Below are 22,725 nucleotides of genomic sequence, written 5' to 3'. Positions count from 1 at the left end.
CAGAGCAGAGTGGGCGTTTTGATCCGTCTCCTCCTCCTCTAGCTCAGCTCATACATACATGACTTCACGGTTAACATTACACAAGTTGGGCAACTTCAAACCGTGAGATTTTAACAGTCGCAAGTCGGCACGACAAGACAAAAGATGACGGAAAGCTCCGCGAACAAGCTGCTGAACGGAGACGCCTGTCACCGGACGACAAGCGGCAGAAAGACAACCAGTAAAAATGGCTTCGTGAAGAACCACTGCCTGTTTCTACAGCAACAGAAGTACCGTCGCCCCGGCAGCCCCAGGGACAAGGTAGGGCCCAACCGTCAACTAACGGCTCGATAGGGAAGCACCATAGTTACCACTGGTGTGTTCAGGTACTGTGGGAAGAGTTTGAATTAACAGTTTAGCTCATGTGTTATTAGTTAGTTTGTTTTCGTGTTGCTATAAATGCTATGAATTCTTGTTTTGAAGTATGTTTTATTTACAGGCACACGTAACGTCACCTCACATGTGAACTGTGTATTATTAGCTAATGCAGCTAATTAGTTTAGCTTCTATATAGTTTATATAAGGGCTTGTGTTTAGCATTGTGTTCTAGCTTAGCCTAGTTTGTCCCAATGCGACATGTTTATCAAGCTAGCTGTTACCAGGAATTATATTTCTGACACTTAGCTAATTCTTTAATCTCGTGGATTTCAAAATACTTAATATTATTAACACTGTGGTTTTAAAACGCAAATTTAGCTTGTAACCAGTAGCAGCAGCAGTAGCACATACTACTGGTTACATACTAAACATTAGTATGTAACCAGTAGCACATACTACTGGTTACATACTACTGGTTACAAACTAAAAACTAGTATATAACCAGTAGTATGTGCTACTGTTTACAAGCTAAACAATAGTATGTAACCAGTAGCACATACTACTGGTTACAAGCTAAACAGTAGTATGTAACCAGTCACACATACTACTGGTTACATAGTACTGTTTACAAGGTAAACATTACTATGTAACCAGTAGCACATACTACTGGTTACAAGCTAAACATTACTATGTAACCAGTAGCACATACTACTGGTTACATACTACTGGTTACAAACTAAAAACTAGTATATAACCAGTCGTATGTGCTACTGGTTACATACTAAACAATAGTATGTAACCAGTAGCACATACGACTGGTTACAAGCTAAACATTACTATGTAACCAGTAGCACATACTACTGGTTACATACTACTGGTTACAAACTAAAAACTAGTATATAACCAGTAGTATGTGCTACTGTTTACAAGCTAAACAGTAGTATGTAACCAGTAGCACATACTACTGGTTACATACTAAACAGTAGTATGTAACCAGTAGCACATACTAAACAGTAGTATGTAACCAGTAGCACATATACTACTGGTTACATACTACTGTTTAGCTTGTAACCAGTAGTATATGTGCTATGAAAGCTGCACTTGTTTTTTGCTGTTTAAACTTCTTGTTTAGTAGTACATGCCACCTGAACCCAGGGAGGATTGTAGTGTTGTAACCTTACACTCTGTTGTTGTGAAGACCGGTCTCTGTTTACACTGACTCCAGTGTGAAGAGGACCCGGGCCCTGTAGTGTTATTACCAGATAAGCTGTCTTGTCCGTCTCCCTTGGGAGAGGAGGGGGGCAGAGTCAGAGTGGGCCCGCTTCCTCATGACACTTTAGCGGGAGAGGAATGTCTCCAGGCTAGGGAGGGTGTGGTCCCTCCGAGGGTGGAATGAAAAGCACAGAAAACAAGAGTCTATGGGGTGAAGGAGGGGTACACACACATGTCTTTGTTTTTCAGTTATTTAGGTTCACAACACAGAAGAGAAAATCGTCTGAGGATACGGAAAGAAATGCATCTCTCTCATATGCTGTATGAGAACATCAAATTGCAACGGCATAAAGCTGCTGATTTCAACACAATTAGGTCCTGATGCTTTGGCTGTCATACCAATGAAATCCTTATGCATTTCAATCTTGCCAGAATTTAGAAGAAGCTGCAGGTCATATCGTTGCTGCTGATAATGCTATCAAATATTTGTCTGATTCCCAACTTAAACAGGGAAATACTTAACTTACTTGTGTTAAGTATTTGGAGCAACAAGACTAACAAATTACTTTTTTTTTTTTTTTTTTACCTTGGATGATTTTATATCTCTCAGATGAACTAGGCCAGAATGTTGAAATTTTTTCAGTGATATCAAACAGTGTGATTGGGCCAACCTGAATGATTATGCACAGCAATTACCAGTATACTACTTGAAGGTTAGGATTGCTATCAACTAAGGCTGACCCGAATGCTTTGACTGTTGCCATGGTAATCAACCTCAAAATCAGTATAAGTATGTAATAATAAAGTATAAATCCCAAAATAGCCCATGAAATAAGGAATAATCCCACAACATTATTCATTATTCATATTCAACATTCATTATTATTAGTTGTTCTCAGACGGATATTTAGTTACTGTACGTGTAGAGGTGCGTGTGTGTACAGTAGTGTGACAGCGGCACTGTCCCAAAGCTTCGAATACCTTCGAATGTACCCAAAAAATGGTATTCGGGACAGCCCCACTATCAACACTGAAAAAGTGACATCATGCCATCCTGCTGTGATATGAGCTCTGCTGGTTCTTGATAAGGCAACTGAAATTGGAGTTAGATGCACATAGAGCTAAGAGGAACCAGGGTGTAGAGGAGCACTGTGTCTCTTGTGGCTGTACCTTCAGTGTTTCTTAAATCATCTGGTCAAACTGACTGGCCTCTGTCTGTCAACTAATATTAACAAATACATTATTTAGATGAATTTGACAGTATGCCTGAGACTCAATCTTTGACCAGTAATTAATGTCCTCCTAGGTCTGTGTCCGTAGCTTGAAAATGGATCTTTCCTTATCAAGCTAGCCACAATCCCCATATTGAGAATATAGGGAAATGGTTGGAAGTGGGGTTTTTTGTGAGCAGGTAAGAATAAATGTACTCGGCTTTCAGCTGGGATGGTAGTGTCAATAATCAGTCTGTAAAAAATAAGCTGTAACTTGAATAAGCAATTGCCTTTTCAATTAGCATCGAGAGGACTTACCCATTTATTTACTCTGTTTTAGGCCTAATGCAAAACATACACCATGTGCAAGATTTTCCTATTGTCTATACACAGTGTAATACGATCATCATCTCTCGAATTGCACAGCAATCACGTGAAAGAGCATGAGTTTGTGGGTCCTTCTGGGGACAGTCGCTGTGCTGTTCAGCTTTAAACGAACGGCACAGGTCTACCTCTCCTCAGTCCCTGTTTGTCCACAGGTATAAAAGAAGATGAAGCAAATATGACGTCAGTGAAACTGTATTTAGCTGCTGTGGTTGGCATCAGTATGAAACAGTCTCTTTGAGCGGTGTACTTGGATGTGAATTTGTGCTCCATGTTTGACAGTTCACAAACTATGGCTTCTGACCTGCTAACTTTAGAGAAAGGAACCTGTTTGACCGGCTTTAAACACACACAGTGCAGTGCTCTCCCGTTCCCTGGCTCAGAGGTATTTCTTGGAGAAGCATGACTGGTCACATGAGCTATGGTTGCTAAGCTGCAGGGCAGAGCCTGTAATGAGTGACCACCCTCATTTGTTTAGTGTTGGTTTTGCAGACAGCCAGTCCACAGTCCAGCTCGAAATGATGCTCGTATTTTTTTTTTTACTTTTTGTGGAGCTCCTCCGGTGTGTGACCACATTTTATGTGGTCCCATAATCCAAGATCAATATTGCCATTCATAAAACTCAATGAATTAGAACCGTGGGTTGATGGCCATTTTACTGCTCACTGGTCCACAGGGACCTGGGCATGGTTAGGTCTCCGTGAATTAATGCGCTTATTGTAGCCTTTATTAGGTTTCTAACTCTTTCCAACAAAAACACAGTTTTATCAAATCAGCCCTGCTGTCGTCTAGTGTGTGCCCAGCTTATACTGGATTGGTCTGCTCTGCTTTCTAGTGCAATTTATTGGGCTGCCTAGTGGGGCAGCTTTAATGAGTAAACAGACTTGAGGCGTGGATAAACCATTACCTTTTTAAAGGAGAAACCACCAGCTGGAATGATTTTTTTTCAAGTTGTAAGAGTTAGTTAACATTATTACTCCTAAATCTGTGCCTTGGTCTTAGATTTGTTTGGGGGAAAAGGTCTTTGGTTTAACTACTTTTTAATTATAATTGTAACTTGTAGAGACATGTAATTACAAATTATTTTACTTTATTGTCTCCCCAGAACCAAAATGTCCCACACAACTCCAGCCTGTACAAGAAGCCCTTTGAGGAGTCTTTCGAGGAGACTCCTCTACTGGTGGCCGTGCTCACCTACATGGGCTACGGCATCCTCACCGTCTTTGGCTACCTCCGAGACTTCCTCCGCCACTGGAGCATCGAGAAGTGCAACGTGGCTCGGGAGAAAGAGGAGCAGAAGGTAAAGTAGTTTGTACCCCTTTGAGTGCTAAAGGTGATTTAAAAAACAAACTGAATGCAAAGCCATTCAAGGTGAATTTGGTGACAGAAAAGTTCAAACCATTGCTTTAGTCATACCAATCGTTCCAAGACTTTCTTTGAAAAACTGCTTATGATACCAAAGACGCTCTATAACTAAAACTGGGAACACAACACAACATATTTAGCATTATGAAAATGAGTTAGCTAGGAAGTTTGTGAACATTAGTTGCCAGATCTCGCAAGAGCGTGTTGATGAGACGGAGAAAGGTCTTGAACAAAGTAAATTTCCTCCTGATTTGTCTGTTTGAAAAATCCAATTTTAGTGTCAGAATGTTTGAAAGATACGTGGCTTGTGAAAAATGGGTGCAATATTTACTTTGGTGACTATGGGATGAAAGAATCAGTCATAATCTGTGTTCACGTTCACTTCTCCCATTGGAGTTAAGAGACTCAGGTCATGCCGCTGATCTCCTAAAGGGGCGGGGGGGTGGCCAAACCCACGTGACACAGATACAAGAAACTTACTCAGTGCGCTGTCACTGTCTCTGATAATACTTATACGTTTTTTCTGTTTTGGATTTGTAAGCACAACAGATAGAGCTTCACTTTTATTACAGCCCTGCCTTCAAGGTTTCATATTTTGATTTTCAGATTTCTAATCCTGGATAAGAACTCGTACAAATCATCTCCTGCCACATTAGCTGTCACACAATTTCAAGTCTTTCACACTCTCTGTCACACTTATTATATCTGGTTCAACAGTAATCATTGACTGTCGCCCTCATTTGCCGCAGAACAAAGAGAGCTCCCTTGGAATATAATGAACTGCCATTAAGAAATCACCCACACTTTCCCATTTCCCCCTGCAGGATTTCGTCCCCCTCTATCAGGACTTTGAGAACTTTTACACCAGGAACTTGTACATGAGGATTCGAGACAACTGGAACAGACCCATCTGTAGTGTCCCTGGTGCTAAGATGGACCTGGTGGAGAGAGTTTCCCCAGACTACAATTGGACCTTCGAGTAAGTTGCTGCACTGTTGTGCAGTTATGACTAAAGTTTAATGTTCCGTATCTGTATGTGCGCAGGGTTAATTTAGAATCAAGGCGTTGTCTATGACGGCCATCACTCCCCCAGGGGTGTGTTTCTGTGCCACTGATCCTTAGCTCAACAGGAAGTTCACTGATGTGCACTTTAAGTCACTGACCTCTTATTTCTGATAATAAGCGTGACGTAAGCCATGCTTCAGATGTTGAAAGCTCTAGTATCTGTCACATGGTACTGTACAGAAACACTATACACTAACACAGCCCTAAACACACAGTCCTCTATAAATGACAGAGGTAGTGTAAATACAATCCTTTCGAGACTGCACAACATTTTATTGAATGGCATATAATTGATTTAACTTTGTCCCATTATCTTAATTTATTCCCTGTTGTTACCTAAAGGTAATTGTGACTCACTGTTTCACAAGAACTGCTTGAGTTCTGTGATGTTTTAAAACAGAAAAATACAGTAACATACGCCAGATAACAATGAAGGTTGTGTCATATTTTTCCTATTTATCTCATTGGTATGTACAGTATAATATGAACCATTCCAGCTGAATTCCCTTGGGACAATAAACTATTGTATGACTGCCAGTTATCATGCACGTTGATAATAAAGGATAACATTGAACAGGAAACGGTTGCCAGGCAACCAGGGCAGCCAGGCACACATGTTGAAGATAATTATTTTCCATTAACCTAGAGTCAGGGTACCATTTGTCTGACTTTCTCTGTCTCTGTCAGGCACACAGGCAGAGTGGTGAAGGACGTCATCAATATGGGCTCATACAATTACCTCGGCTTTGCTGAGAACACCGGGGCTTGTGCCGATGATGCTTTGGAGGCCACGGAAAAGTACGGTGTTGGCGTGGGCAGCACTCGCTGTGAGATGGGTAAGGGTTAAAAAAAAGTTAGATCTGTTTTTTTTTGTTTTTTTAAGCTTTCATAATTTGTCCTCATCTAAAAGTGCATTTATCATAGAAATTGAGTCAATTCATGATCAAATGGACCCCGGCTGGTAAACAGCTGCTCCCTCTTTTGTCCGTTGCTCTTTCAGCGTACAACAGAGGCTACAGGCTTAAGTGGTTTTGAAGGACTGAAAGGTTGAATTTGAAATACAGTGAAGTATTGTGAAAGCTTTGAAGTTCAAGTCCATTTCAGTTCAGCACATTGACGCTGGCAGCTGCTGATTAGTTTGTCACATTTAATCTTGTAATCTTTAGCAAAAGAAAAGCTGAGGTTCGTGGTGTATTTAGCTTAAAGGGGCCCTATGGAGTTTTCTTTCAAAAAAACAAAAGTTATGTTTACATTCAGTGGTATTCACCAAAATATTTTGTATGTATGATCCTTCCTTGAGGTCTACCAAACGTATCCTTCCTCATAAAACATTTGCAAAGCCGATTTATGGTTTTGATGATTTAAAGTATTTTAAATCCAGCATTGTTTACATCCTAGCTTGCATTGTTTGTCTTCCTTACCTTTGCTGGCGCTTTGCACCACGTCTTGGCATGTTGCCGCCACCTGTTGATGAGTAGAATAGTCTGACATCACTGGCAGGACTGTGTATTGCGTTACGTATACAAGTTCTTGTGCACATACACAAGATAAACACAGGGACCCATCCGTAGAATAAACGCTCCATAGCGCTACTGGAGATCAAAAACTCCAAAGGGAACCTTTTAAGGAAAGTGGACTGACCTCACTGTTTGTTTAACAGTTATAAGAAAACAAGTGGGACTTAAACATTTCTCCCTTAAGACAACTCTGCAAGTCACAGTACACTGATGGGATATTGTACTTAAACTGAGATTATGTTGTTTCCAGGAAACCTGGACATCCACGAGGAGCTGGAGCAGTTGGTTGCCAGGTTCCTAGGTGTTGAGTCATCCATGGCTTTTGGCATGGGCTTCGCAACCAACTCCATGAACATTCCCGCTCTCACCGGGAAGGTATGGAATTTCATTCACTTCCTCTGTTGTTGTTTTTCCTCTCCCTAGAGCATACCGCTCTTCTTGATTTGATTACTTTTTAATTTAGTTTTCTGTGTTTTATAGTTACAATGGCCCCTGCAGTGTGGGTATACTGTAATTGTATTTGAGTGCCATTAACAGTTTTATTGTTATGAAAAAAACACTGTTTCCCTTGTAAAGTGAAAACACGCTACGTTTTCAGATGTATGGCCAAGTTTGAAGAGTTCAGACTGTTCCACAACACACTAGTTTCCTGGCCAGAGTTTTCAAAACATGTTGAGTGCAGGGGGTTGGAGATTGATATTTGACAAGTCCCAGCCACTGTTGTTCTAACCCCAACAAATCACAGTCTTTACTCGCCTCCTTACTTGCCTTCTTCTTCCCGAGCCAATTTCACTTGAACAGGAAGTAGAACTCTGAGCTGACAGGTGTGTGTACCTTGTGAGTCAAAGAACACTGACAACCACATGAGTGAAAAACAGACATGTAAATGGACAAAGAGAGAGAGAGAAAGAGAGAGAGAGAGAATGACGGCAAGACAGTTAAGATTTGAGTCATTGCCACTGTCACAAGGGTTCATAAATTCTTAGCGATACCCGTCACTTTTCTGCTAGCTCACATCCTTATGTGACGGCATGATTGTGTGTTGTGTAACAGGCCCATTTATATATGGCCAGAGGAAATGGTGTGACCTGTCTGAACGTTTGGGCGTGTTGGCTTTAAGAGGTGGATAAGGTGTCAGCAATATTTATGATATAATGAACAAAATATTTCCATCCCGGAAACATATTGCCTTGTTGTGATCAGTCAAACTCTGAGAGAAATCTTAATATGGCTTTAAAATAACACAAGTCTTCTTTTATTGTTTTCACAGTCGGTGCAAACTTCACACAGGGTTATGGGTCCATTTCAATTCCAATATTTGGGATCATTATTTCCCGATTTATTAAAATTTATAATTGGATAATAAGTATTATTTGACAAACAAGAACGTACAGGGTACTTTTTTGCCTTTTCACGCTTTTCTGAGGGAAGAAAACACTATATGGACATTATTGTGTTAGTGCATCTATTGATGGTAGTAGGTATACTTAGTCACACACAGTATTAAAGGTTCATGCGAACAGCGTAACTCGAACAAGCCTGGATCATTGGCCACGCTTCGGGTATATTCCAGTATTCCTCAAAGAGGAATGCTCAGAGGCTGGGCTAGAAAGACATTGCTCAACACAAACACTCCCAGCATGTGAAATCCTGGTCGTATTAAAATTATGCAAGCAAAGCTCTAAAGAAGGTTGAGCTTGAATAGTTTTCACTGAATAGTGTTTGCCTCCCCTGGCTAATTGGGCTAATTGCAGCACTCCTGATGTAGAAACTAAGATCATCAGCTAAGAAAATCCAAACTAGTTTAAAAAGACTATCTTATTTATTCCCCTTCACTTTTCTTCTTGTTTTTAGGGTTGTCTCATTCTGAGTGATGAGCTGAATCACGCGTCGCTGGTGCTGGGTGCTCGCCTGTCTGCCTCCACAATTCGGGTCTTCAAACACAACAGTGGGTGACTTCCAATAATAAGCACATTACAGGATTCTGACCTGGCATTAACATACGTCCTGAGTGATCCGATCACAAGTGGACAGCTTTAAATACGTCAGTTCACACCTGGCACTAGAATGCGTCTCCAGATGCGTCTTGAGTGACCACTTGTGATCGGATCTCACTCCCCCGATCTAAATTCCCATTTATATGCAAATAAACACGTAGTAAACACATGGATGATACAGCAGACGTTGTGATGTAATAATACAGGCATGTCAGTAGTAATGTCCTACATATTTGTGAATTTGGGTACATTTTATTAACATCAAAATAAAAGGTTATTGTCTACCGGCGGTCCTCCATACCACCAACGCCGTCGCCTCTGCCTGGCAACAGCAGGGCTTCAGAGCCGGGGATGAGAGCGAGCTGGTGGGCAGGTGTCAGCTCTGTGCAGAGCATCGGAATGAAAACACCATCATATCACAGACTGTATGCTGCACTTCCTGTGCCTAGTCCGATATATATGTAGCTTATAGATAAGATATATTTTAATAAAATACAGTTGTACAGACAGACAGTAGAACACTGAGGCCGTTTCCATGTCGCAAGGCAGACAAGCACTCGCGTCTGCCTGTCTATTCACCTGAGGAGCACAGTGAAACCCTGCAGATCCCAGCGGGACGTCAGTTGAGTGGGCGGTCCTTAATCTGGCCCAGGACACATTCGCGTACACACTGCTAAAAGAATGTGGCCATATGTGGCTCAGACCACCTCTGAATATGGTCTGAAAGATCGGATCTCAATGCGTCTCGAGTGCGTTCTCAACTGTACATAGAGCTGTCTACTTGGGTGGGATGGGATCACCCAGGACGCATGTTAATACCAGGTCTGAACAGGGTCTTAGAGTACACCCAATGTCTTTCAACACTATGAGACAGGATTTAGCTATAATCTGCTTTTCCCAACAGGAGAGCAAATACATTTAACATTGGTGCGAGTTACAGCAAGTTTCTTCACTCGATGCTATTTTGTTCTCTTAATTTATTTATACAGGGTTTTTTTCACATTTAATTAACTACCACATTGCCTACCAAATTGCCTTTCTCTTATGTACTGTATTGAATTGCACAGAAGTAGGTGTGGTGTGATTGTTGAGGACAAACACACACATATACACACAGTCACCACAGATCCTGACTTAGTGTTATCCAAGCTCACACTCGCCAACCAGGAACCAGCCGGGTTGCCTGCTAAGAAAACACGCTTAATGCTTCAAAGGGGTTGCGATCATAAAATATTGACACTCATCCATTAATTAAAGAAAGCTCTCGTATTACTGTAGGGGAATAAAATCTATCCTTAGACAACAAAAGTTTTTGTTTTCTTTGTGTTGTAGACATGCAAAGCCTGGAGAAGCTGCTGAGGGACGCTATCGCACACGGGCAGCCGAGAACCCACCGACCCTGGAAGAAAATTCTCATTGTGGTGGAGGGCATATACAGGTATACACCATGATCTTCGTCTTTCTGTCACACACATGTACACACAGTATATGCTTTCTTGAGCTAGTTATGCACTAATTAAGTTTTATTTCTGTTTTTATTGGTATTTTTATATCACTGCTGTATCACATGACATTACCACATTGTTTACAGCCAATTACTTGACACCCACAGTTTTTCTGGGTGAGGACTCATTAATCTTTATTTAGCTTGAATGGTAGTGCATGTGTCACTTTATTTGTGAGGAGAAGCATGAACACACCTTCAAACAGATAGTAATGTGTAGTATTTCGCTACATTCTTCCATGACATTGCCGTTGGCGTGTTGGATGCATACCAGTAATTGGAGTGTTATGTGTTTAGGACCTATGACAGGCTTAGTAAATCAATACTTTTACACACTGTGACACCGTAAAATCTTATGATATGTCACTGTAGTTGCAAACTCATTTGTAGTAAAACAATGAAGCAATATTTCAGCAGGTTAGAGTTCAATGTAGGAATATTTCTCTGCTTTTATTTCACATGATGCTACTCATACATGCTGACTTTGTATGAAACATACTGAACAAAGACATTTTCTGATGGGACAAAGTGTGAATACCAATTTCACAATTTCAAGTTCACCTTTATGGCAGCACTTCCTTATATCACTCTGTTTAAATATAGAAAATAATGGCTTTTTGGAAGTGTGCCCAGTCTCCTTTTAAGCATATTGTGTTCCTTGTTCTTTGCAGTGTACTTCCTATAAAGGCAATCAATCCTGTTGATCGATAGGCTTCTCAGAGAAACATCCTCAATGCCCTGGCCTGCACTAATGCAATGTTAATGATGTTTCATTTCCACTGGGATTTTCAAAGCAAAAGCTTCAACACCTGCACATATGCAACTAAATGAAAGTTAAGCAGCTGTCTATAGCATCCACTGTTCAGACGCTCCCTCAATTACACAGCAGCTGTCTGATGTTAGGCTTCGATTGTTTATACTGTATTCTCCATAAAGGAGCTTTGGGCAGAATATTGATAAGGGAGTGAGAAAGCTCATCACATCAAAGAAACAGTTTATTTATTAGGTCTGAGTATGACATTACTACAGACGAGTTTTTGATATTTACATTATTTTCTTGTCCTGAAGTATGGAGGGGTCCATCGTGCGTCTGCCAGAGGTCGTTGCTCTGAAGAAGCGCTACAAGGCGTATCTGTACCTGGATGAGGCCCACAGTATCGGGGCCCTGGGTCCTAACGGCAGAGGAGTGGTGGACTACTTCGGCCTGGATCCCAAAGACGTCGACATCATGATGGGAACATTCACCAAGAGCTTCGGTGCTGCCGGAGGATACATTGGAGGCAAAAAGGTCGGTGAACTCTTACACAGATAAAACTCAGGCTGTGAGGTCAGACGGTGGAATATGAAGCCGTCTGTGTTGTTAGGAAAATTCTGAAGCGTACTGACGACAATAGCTGGAGCACTTAGTCATCCTCTTCAGGGATTATAGTAATTTCCCAGCTGCTGATACCCGGCACGTTGTGTGTCATTCAGTCTTGGTATTGGTCAACACTGTTTACCAGAAATTAGTAATGTAGCTTTCTTTTCTTCTGAAAAGGAACTGATTTAGTGTAAGCTTTCATTTTCAGCCTGAGTAGGCTGAACAAGGCTACTTCAGTTGGCCTAGGTTAAGAAGAATATACAAATACAAAGATGATACAAGATGGACTTAAAAACAGAAATGACTGGCTGAAACACTAATTTTTCACAGTTTGAAATATTGAACAGTTGCCATGCCCAAAATTCCCAGATGATGGTGCATTAACTGAAATATTGTTTCCTTAAAAATGAGGAAACCCAAACCCCAAGTTGGAGCATTTACAATATTTCAATTCTAAAGCTGCTTATATAACCAATTATTTACATTATGCATAAGAAATAATGTGGTAATAGTAGTATAGTATTTTTAAAAAAGAAAATCTAAACTCTAATAGAGACAAACTGCATTAAAAATATAGTTTTTCTCACCCTCATTAATCAGCAGCCTTAATAACAAACTTTGCATTACTTGGATTTCATCGTCTATCCATGATAGAAAGATTATGTTCTTACAGAAACAACATAAAGAGTCAACAAAACAAGACCTGCCAGTCAGAATTGTATTAATACTTAGTGATGTTATCCATCGGTGCTGCTACATTGGAACAATTGTCTCTCTCTATAATTCATGTCCTGTATGGTGCACCTGTCTTCTGTGTTGTCACACTAACCAAATTGAATGTATTGCGTCATCGTTGTTATTGTAAAATAAAGTGACTTTAATGTAATTTCTCTGTCAGGAGCTGATCGACTACCTGCGACGCCACTCTCACAGCGCCCTGTACGCCACCTCCATGTCCCCTCCTGTGGCCCAGCAGATCATCACCTCTATGAAGATCATCATGGGAGAGGACGGGACCACACTGGGTAGGTGCCAGAAAATGACACCAATCACTTAAACGTGCATCTCTGTTACACAGAGTACACATTGTAGTTACACAGTACTGACTGTATTTGGCCTGACCTTCCAATCAGTGACCACAAGATGGCAGTATAAGCCTGTGTTTCAGCTTAATTCATTCCTGCAAACCAGTCCGTAGCAGAACTGGCTGACAGATGTTAGTTTCTATAGCTATATAGTTTCTATATATATATTTATATATTCAACTCACATAAGCTTTGCCACCTTTTGTACTTTGACTCCTTCATACCGTGTGCTTGTTTACCTTGGAAATGTTTCATTCCCAGCAGAGAGATAAAGGCTACTATCTATGGTCAACTGGCAATTATTTACCAGTAAATAAAGGTGTGTTAGACCGCCTTATTAAACTGTGTGGCATGTATGAACCCATTCTAGATATAATGAAAAATGCCACAGGGGTGTGTTAGAGTGACAGTTGGGGATTTCTCTCCAAGTAAAAATGTATTACTTGAGAAAAAAACTATTTTGAAATGATTTTCTAATAGTTTGAGATGGTTACTTCACATTTTGAGGACAACTTTTGTAAACTGAAGAAAAGTGATTTTTTTTCACTACCCAATCTGATAATAGCACGATAAAACCTGCAGTTTGACTCTCTCTTCAGCATGGTTTTCTATATTTGAAGGTCTCTCTGTAGTCCTCTACAGCAGCTTCCTCCTGTCTTTATCTTTTGGGATGTGTATTTTTAAAAAATGATGTGTGGACAGTTCCCTACCTCTGTCCGATTCAGCCCAGGCTGATGTAAGGTCTTGAAGTGGTGGTATGTTGACTCTTCTACCCTCTCCCTTTTATGGCTTTCAGATGTGTGTTTCTTTGTGTGTGCTTCTTTGCCTTCATGCTGGGTACAAAGCAGCATGGTGCTTAGAGCCAGAGATCTGTGCAGATCAAACCCTGTTGGACTCATCTCCTACACACACAAACAGGTCACTAAGTCTTGTTTTTGTTGCGGGGCGGCACCCCTTTACTCTTTACGAGGCTTGATTGATGCAGCCTCCCTTAAAATGCTGACTTAAGATCAGATTACCTTACTCCCCCAGTCATTCAATCATTAGTTACAGGAAGAAACACCTTGGAGCAACCTTTTATAGTATCCACAATGTCATCCGCTCTTTCTCCAAACCATTTCTGAGAAGAGAAAGCCGGGCTGGCCAACCTTACAACATTTCCTTGTAGGACAATGACAGGCTGATTGGTTGCAGGCCCATCACTGTTTGAAATTCAGGCCTTTGAAGATTCGGACACTGACACAAAGTCGGAGTGACAGTTGAGCTGCCTGCACACATTTTGTTGCTGCATTCAAGTTGCTGGGGACGGCGGCTCGGGGTTCTCGGCACAGGCCTGCATCAAAACGAGACATTTTCTGTTTGAAGCTTGCATTAATCAAATATGTAGATGAGACATAAAAGGGTTCAGGACATGCAAAGCTTTTCTTCAATATGAAAAGAACGCTTTAAGTGCTTGAAAAGCAAAATGTCTGACTATCATGTGCTACTGTCTTTTGCCAACTGATCACTTACTGCTGAGAACAACTTTGGATTCCCTTTGACCGTGGAAAAACAATGTCTGGATAAATATAATGTCAGACTTTGTTGTGTCTCAGGGTGCTTTGAAGCCGTGGTGCTTCTGCTCTGTTTTTTCAGCACAGCCGGGCAGATGTGTGTTGCTGTTGGCGCTTCGTGCCATATGGTTGTTTGTTTGGTTAAGACGCTATCTCTGGAGGCTCAGCGCGATGTTTCACATAGTGAATCCACAGTGTGCATCAGACTGACACGTGAGGATTGATGCCTGTTTAGTTTCAGCCCCTTGACCTCGACCTTTAAGAATCCCGGTCATCTTCAAAGGCAAGTGGCGTAGCGCTGTCTGCAAATAAGTGTAGGACTTGGTAAAAGACATGTTTACTGATGAGGTTTACACTCATCCAATGGTTTCTTCTTTTTTTTGTTTTCGGTTGATATGGTTTTGTTACTGGGGCAGGACTTGGCTCAGTACAAGTGACTTCTAACTCCACCATGGATGCGTTTTATTACCGAATACCATTTTTTGGGCTCTGAAGCTCCCCCGCACATGCTATTTCAAACAAAAATGTGTCATGATGAGTCCATGAGTGCTGCTCGTGTGGACCGACAGGGCGATCCGTCTTAGATCGCCCTGAAGGGGTTTCTTTCACAACAATGACCCGCTAGCTGTAAATTATCCCGCTCATTACACGGCTACTTAAGAAATTAACAATTTAACACGAAACGGTCCGCCAGAGTCCGACATCAGAACTGCGCCCATAGCAACACTCTGCTCTACATAGCAACGGTCTGCTATAAAGAAATAAGAGACCGTAGAGTGCCGTGATCAGAATCAAGTATTCAACAAAGCCGTGTAATAACTAATAATAATTAACGCTGAATATGAATAATGTTGTGGGATTAATCTTTCTTTCATGAGCTATTTTGGGATTTATACATTATTACATACTTGTATATAAAAACAAAACAAAAAACAATGCATTCGAATACTGATTTTGAGGTCAATTACCATGGCAACGGTCAAAGCTTCAAAGCATTGCCCGGCTGTAAGTCCATGCATCATGCAGCCTGCGGAGGCTTCCACTCAGCCTTTTCGGCCCTAGCCTCGCAGTTGTTTTGCTCCGACATAAGCAACGGCGATTCCGACATAAGTAACAGTGATCCCGACGAGCCAAGCACTCGGCACTCAGCCAGACATTCTCCTTTCTCTTCTGAGATGAACAGCATAGTGCTGCAACACGTGTCTTTAGGTTTAATTTAAGGCATTCATTTTTATTCTGTTATTCTACAGTATTGTTATTTGCAATGTTACTGAATAAGAAGCATTTTCCAAAAGGTTTGGTGTGTTTTATGCATGTTTGTCATCCTGCGGGGGTTAAAAAATCGAAAATCGAAAATTGAAAATCTATAACCTACCCAACGAACAAATAACCGGATAGTCGAATAAATAAATAAATAAAATGCACAAATCATCAATAATGGATGACTCTGCAAAAGGACATGCTGTTTCCTTAGCTTGGCCTCTGAACAAGAGCTGATAATACCGTTTTATGAGGCTTACAAGCATAACAAAAATAATAAATAAAAAGTAGTGTTGTAGAGACCTGCGTACACCCACAGGTGTTTTCACTTATTGTGGCTCTGTACAGGTTGCCTGGAACTGCGTGCGGTCACCACATGAACTAATGGGAGTAATAAAGGTGTAAGTATTTGCGCTCTAACAGGTGCAACAGGGTGATGATGATCAGAAGAGGTATAATCAGGCAAACAAAGTGAAAACACCTGTGTGGGTGCACCAGGGGTGAGAGGGGCCTTTGAACAAAGAAGTTAAGAGATGCAAACTGGTAGATACTTGTTACCAAGGTTGTCTAATTGCAACAGAACAACTGTTTTAATATATTTTTCTCATCTCAAATATAGTCTTCGTTCATGGTTAAGAGCTCGGGTTACAATAAAGTCCACCTAACGACCTATTAAGTATACACAGTCATTTAACTGTTGTCCATCCAAGTTACCAAAACAAGCTTATAAAATATGTATGCTCACATTGTGAAATATCCCTCTGTTTGTCTGCCCTTTCCAGGTGCTGATCGCCTCAGACAGCTATCAGAGAACACCACCTACTTCCGCAGGAAACTCCGCGAAATGGGCTTCATCATTTACGGCAGCGATGACTCGCCCGTAGTACCCATGATGCTCTATATGCCTGCCAAAATTGGGTATGTGATTCTCCTCCATTTCATATTATTTGATATATTTTCAATGCTTTAAACATCAAGGATAATTAGGATGGCTAATCTCCCAAATGATTTCACATTTGGAAAAGACATAAGGGCTCTAATTTAAATGACTTTTTCTTACTGTTCCAACCCTTTTCCAAATAGAGTCTGACTTAATGTGTGGAAAACTGTTTATGATTTCAGTTTCACACATTAAAGAGAACACCAGCTAAGATGTGGTGATGGTGGCGGTGGCGGTGGAGAGATCACATCATCAGTTGGATTTACAAAGTGTTGCCCTGCGTCTAATGTTGTCATTACTTTTTTAAGGGCGTTTGGTCGGGAGATGTTGAAGAGAAACATAGGCACGGTGGTCGTCGGCTTCCCAGCAACACCCATCATCGAGTCAAGGGCGCGTTTCTGCGTTTCGGCCGCCCATACCAGAGAGATGCTCGACACAGTAAGTCATCCAATAATAAGTCCAATGTCTGTCTGAAACACAAAGTTAAATAATGTATCTACAATTTATTTATCTTAAATATTAAAAATAGGTAAAAAAAGGAATTTCCAGCAGAGACATCCCATAGGTTTACACTTTTATTATAATTTTTCATCACTACATTGAACTATGGCTCATGATGGGTGACATAATCAGCAGTTCCCTTACATTTCCTTGCCATTTGTTTCCTCTCAGATGTCTCGCCATAAAAGGACTGTCTTTAAAAATGGTGTCGAAAGTTTCCACTTGCAGTGGGAACAAAACAACTTCAAAAGGAGCATGAAAATCACTTTAAAAACGGTCATTAACACGTCAGCACAAACTGGAAAAATGGCTCTAAGAATATTTGCATTTGCTCCACTGTCATCTCTTATATGCATCAGTAAGATGATCACCTCTTTCTGTGTTGGGGGAGATGAGTAAAACTAGTTTCTTGGACAGTCTGGGCTCTTATGTTTTTATTGAATGCTGCCACTTCCAATATACGACTGACATTCGGTCTGTATTTATCATCCAAGATGTAAAGAGAGAGTGTCTGATCAGTCTGTCCTCTTCACCACTGGATCCAGTTCAAGGGATAATGTTAGAGGACAGACTTTTATTGCTCAAAACTGAATCTTATCCCCAACATTAGTTGAGTTTGTTTGGATTCACGGATCCAAGCACTCAGTAGCCTTTTCTCAGCTGTTGATCAACCAGATCTACCTGACTGCTGACTTAAGCTGGGCGTACACTGTGCGATTTTTAGCCTGTTTCTGGCCCGAATTTTGAGCCGCAAGATTCATGTTAGAGACGGACCGAATTTCAGCTTCTTCGGGCGTTGTTTTCCGTGCAGTGTACAGGGTGGACCGAGGAACAATTAACTCCTCCCGACCGGCAGTCGGCGAGTCGGATGAATTTCTGACAAGTCATAAATTTTGGTCGGCCGTCCACAGGCTCTCACACAGTTGAAGCAGAGCCACGAGCCGATTCCCCAACGTTAGTGCCTTTTTTCCTTCTTACAGTAGACATACTCAGAGTAATCGGAGCGTCTAGCGTCGCTATCAAGATAACACTGTAGGCTACAATACATACTGTAAAACGTAGAAAGCTTATCTCCAATTCTCTCTGCAAAATGGACAAACTATACTATCCACGTCTTCCTAGCCACCTGCGCGTCCATATATGCCGGCGCCTCTGTTTTTTTGTTGGACCTTTCAGCAGACAGGGTGGCACGGATGATCAAGGCAGCACATTTCTGCCTTGTTAGCAGTGTGACCTCTGCTAGCTAGCAAAACAAACTCTACCTGCCTCTGAGCTTTAAAACTAATCTTTATTAACTGTCAACAGCCAGAACGACGCTCAGGGGCCAACTGACAGTGTTTGTTTTTCTTCTATTTTACACGTACAGTGTGAGCACTCAGGTCGTGGCTGACGACCGGACTGTACACCGTGTGCACATAAATCGTGAGCTTTGGCTTTACATAGCAAACAATCTACACGTACAGTAGGAGTAGGTATTATAATACAACATTTCTAAAATTGTACAGTGTATGCCCAGCTTTACAGTTTTGTATGAGTGTGTGTGCGTGTGTGTGTGTGTGTGTCTGTCCACATACTCAAAATGTGCCTGTTGAATAATTAAGGCTCCCAATGTGTCCTTTATTATAAAAAAGAACTTGGAAGGCCAAGCTGCCTCTGAGAATTACAGCGTGGCTCAGACGGAGACTTTTATTTGAGCTGCTCTGTCTCTCCAAAGACACTTCATTCATCTTACTGAGGAGCATGTCAACACCGTTTGTAATAGTCCATTTAAAGGGCATCAGCCTGCCTTTGTAGAGCACTTCGAGGAGCCGCTTTTTCCGTCTTTGGAGCAGCCAGCTCTCACTATTTCTCAAACCATGGAATCAGAGAAAAAAAGGTCAGGAGGAAGGTAAATTGTTTCCAGGTGCCCTGCAGTGTTGCAATGCTGATACAGCCTCTTGTGGAAAGACGTGGAGGAGTTTCTGTTCAGTTGTGGTTTACGTAGGGAGCCTTCTGTTTCACCTTTTGCTTTCGGAGACCCCTCTTCTGCAACACTCTGACATGCTTAGTGAAAAGTCCGAGTGTGATTTAGGCTTATCACTTCATTTAGCGCCGACAAACCTCTTTCAAGTTGTCAAGCTATGTGTGTAGTGTGTTTGGCTGTCTTCACTTCATTTTGACTGACATATGTTAGGGTTGGGAATCAAAGATAGAATAGCAGCCGGGCCCACCGGTGGGCTGTCGGATTGTTAAGAGGTCAATAGATTATATAATAAATAGGGCTGTCAATCGATTAAAATATTAAATCACGATGAATCGCATGATTGTCCATAGTTAATTGCGATTAATTGCAAATTAATAGCACAATTTGTATCTGTTCAAAATGTACATTAAAGAGAAATTTGTCAAGTATTTAATACTCTTATCAACATGGGAGTGGACAAATATGCTGCTTTATGAAAATGTTTGCCCCCAAACTGCATGTGATTATCATGAAGTGGGCATGTCTGTAAAGGGGAGACTCGTGGGTACCCATAGTCCCCATTTTCATTCACATATCTTGAGGTCAGAGGTCAAGGGACCCCTTTGAAAATGGCCATGACAGTTTTTCATCGCCAAAATTTAGCATAACTTTGAAGTGTTATTTAGCCTTTTTCGCGACAAGCTAGTATACCTAATGGATTCCTTATGTTTTTTAGTTTCATAAGATACCAGTATCTTCACTCTAGCTTTAAAACTGAGCCCGCTACAAACTCAAGATCGCACGTTGCGTTAATGCGTTAACTGTGACAGCCCTGATTATAAAAGATCGATACCTGATGTCCGTGCATCAATACAATATTGCCATGTAAAATATTGCGATACCATGCTGTATTGATTTCCCCCACCCCACCGCTAATATATAATGTCTTCTTGGATTGAGATTAATAGCATTCCTCCTGTTCTTTTTCCAGGCGTTGACGGCCACCAGTGAAGTGGGCGACCTGCTGCAGCTGAAGTACTCCAGACGTGAACAGCCTCTTCCCTCGCTTGGGTGGATGGCCGAGGAGAGCCTGCTTCAGGATTGAGCCACATCGTCCCCTTCCTGTCATATCCAACTCACCCACAACTCACTGTCCCTCCGTTACTGTACCTTTTCTGGTCTGATATCCCTCATTTTCCTCTGAGCCAGTCTCTCCACCCCACTATATCTCCTCACATCAGACTCCCGTGGACTCACTAGAACCAAAGTCTTTCACAGGTCTGCCCCGTTTTGAAGCCTGCACACCAGCACCACTCATTCGCCTGTGTGCAGTCTGTGACCTGGACCAAAAATCACCCACATCTCTCTGTACGTCAACTTCAGTCTGTCCTAACTTATTGTGACTGCTTCGGTCTAACGTCAAGTCTTAATTCCTGTGTGCACATCGAATGTGTATCTTATTTGTGCAATAATATCAACTTCTTTGCAATTCAAACAACCTAGAGCAAAGTAGACCAATTTTGTTTTTGGCACGAGTTCCCTACTCGTGCACTTGGAGAAAAAGAAATCTGATCGTAGCTGTTGCTACGATGAACACAAGAGGAAAAGATTTTATATGTAAATATTATTTATCCCGAAGTTGGTGATGCTTCCTTAGGGTAGCAACCCAAACCTCAAAGAGAGATACATTATTTCACAGGAGTAGCATATGTGCTCCATATGTATTTATCTGATGGCTTTGTTTTTTTTCCTAATCACTTTTACTTGAACTGAGAGTATAGAATATTGGGTTCTTTCCCTAACCAAAGGATGTATATGTATAGATATGTTTTCTACCTTTTCTCTTAAAAATGCAAAGCAAATGTTCCAAAAGAAAACATTTAACAGGGAAAGAATCCCAGGGAGCAAAGACTATAAGGAATATTTTTTACTGCTTATTTTCTAGAAAATATTTTTCAGCCTCATTTACTGTTTACACCTGCGCTCAAAAACTTGAGCACAGTGTCTTTAACATTTCTATAAGCTAACGAGCTACATGTGTGATTTTATTTTTTTTCGCTGAATCCTTCTCACTCAAGTGCTTTCATGTGAATCAGCGCCGACACCGATCTCCGATCGCGATGACGCGCTGTAATTTAGATCTGTACGTATGACGATGCCGCTCCCACGCCCATCCGATTTACAGACCGCTTTATTTATTTATAACGTTGCCTTTCTGCTATCATATTTTTGTGAAAAAAATATTATTTTTATCTGAAAGGCAGCTCCAAATGTGTCCCCCAACACGTCTCGACTTCAGTGGCAGCACTACTGACAGGCATTGTATATGCACACATGACGTAGTCACTGAAATGTGCAAAGATTTGTGCGGGCATGCTTCAAATGTCGTAGTTTTTTTCTTTATAATTTATCGTTTGTGGTCATCTTCTGGAACGACATTCCATATCAACCTGCTTACAGTGCTTTGTTTTACTGTTTTTGTCTGACTTTTCCGTGTGAGGTCACCCCCGAACATGGCGTACATGCCACTGTTCATGCGTGTGTGTTTATGTTTTACCACTTAATTGATGTGAATTGGAGTCAGAAAGCTGGCCACCGTCTGGCAATGTGACCATTCCTATAAATGTTCATCAAAGTGATTAAACTCAACCCAAGTTTATAGAAGCTTTTGTTGATGTTTTTGGCATTTTCGCACAGCACGCCAACTTGTTGGGGTCTCTTTTAACTTGTACATCCATTAGATATGAATCGCTTTGAGTGAGTCATTCCAATATTGTTGTTTTTATCACAGAAAATGGCTTTAATAATAACTCTGCTTTCAATAAATGTAGTATGAAAGGTGGAACACATGACTATGATCTGGACTTTGCACTCTTCAGAAATGTGCCCTTGACATAAAAAATATATATTCTCGTCAAAGTTTCCTCTCAAGCTGTCTTGCAGCACCGTGCAGTATGTTAACATTTCTGTCTATGGAGGCAAAAATGTAATTGCAAACAGCAACGTGACCGTTTCTCTCGGCCAGGTTTCCCTCATTGAAACTGAGGAATTAAAGTCGAGAGAGATTATCAAAAACGTTGGGAGTTGCTCGGAGCTCTTTGATGTAACGTTTTAACGTTTTCCAACCGCAAATACCTGCAAAACTGACCTGAGGTGACCACTGGAAAAGTTGCTTATCAGTTTGCCCTTGGAGTTGTATATTTGAGCTGAAGATAAACCACTTTTAGAGGAGTTTGTAAAGCCGTGATGTTTGTTGACCATGCTGTTGGAAACAGTGCCGCAAAGATTAAATCACTTTCTTTGTATCAAGTTCTGGATTGGGTTTTGTGTTTATTTACAGCACTCACACACACACACACACACAGACTGCAGTCACAACTTAAAAGCTCATGACAAACATGCTTGAAAGCCTTTTTGACTGATAAGTCACTGACATCCTGCCATTACGCAGCATTCCACACGGGCCAGTCAT

At 41.2% G+C, this 22,725-nt stretch overlaps 1 protein-coding gene across 1 annotated transcript; it reads left to right on the top strand.

Annotated features, from left to right (window-relative positions):
- On the top strand, window positions 1-22,565 carry sptlc2b (serine palmitoyltransferase, long chain base subunit 2b). Its single transcript, XM_037751034.1, has 12 exons — window positions 1-300; window positions 4,270-4,464; window positions 5,354-5,508; window positions 6,282-6,430; window positions 7,362-7,486; window positions 8,966-9,059; window positions 10,441-10,546; window positions 11,681-11,900; window positions 12,871-12,997; window positions 16,653-16,788; window positions 17,119-17,248; window positions 20,245-22,565. Exons 1-12 carry the CDS (start codon window positions 145-147, stop codon window positions 20,356-20,358), a joined length of 1,707 nt encoding a protein of 568 aa, XP_037606962.1. The 5' UTR covers window positions 1-144; the 3' UTR covers window positions 20,359-22,565.
- The last annotated feature ends 160 nt before the right edge of the window (window positions 22,566-22,725 follow it).

This window comes from Sebastes umbrosus, chromosome 18 (assembly GCF_015220745.1).
Source record: "Sebastes umbrosus isolate fSebUmb1 chromosome 18, fSebUmb1.pri, whole genome shotgun sequence".
Classification (NCBI taxonomy): domain Eukaryota; kingdom Metazoa; phylum Chordata; class Actinopteri; order Perciformes; family Sebastidae; genus Sebastes; species Sebastes umbrosus.
The sequence above is the reverse complement of the archived record's forward strand: the minus strand, read 5'-3'. Positions and strand labels throughout refer to the sequence as shown.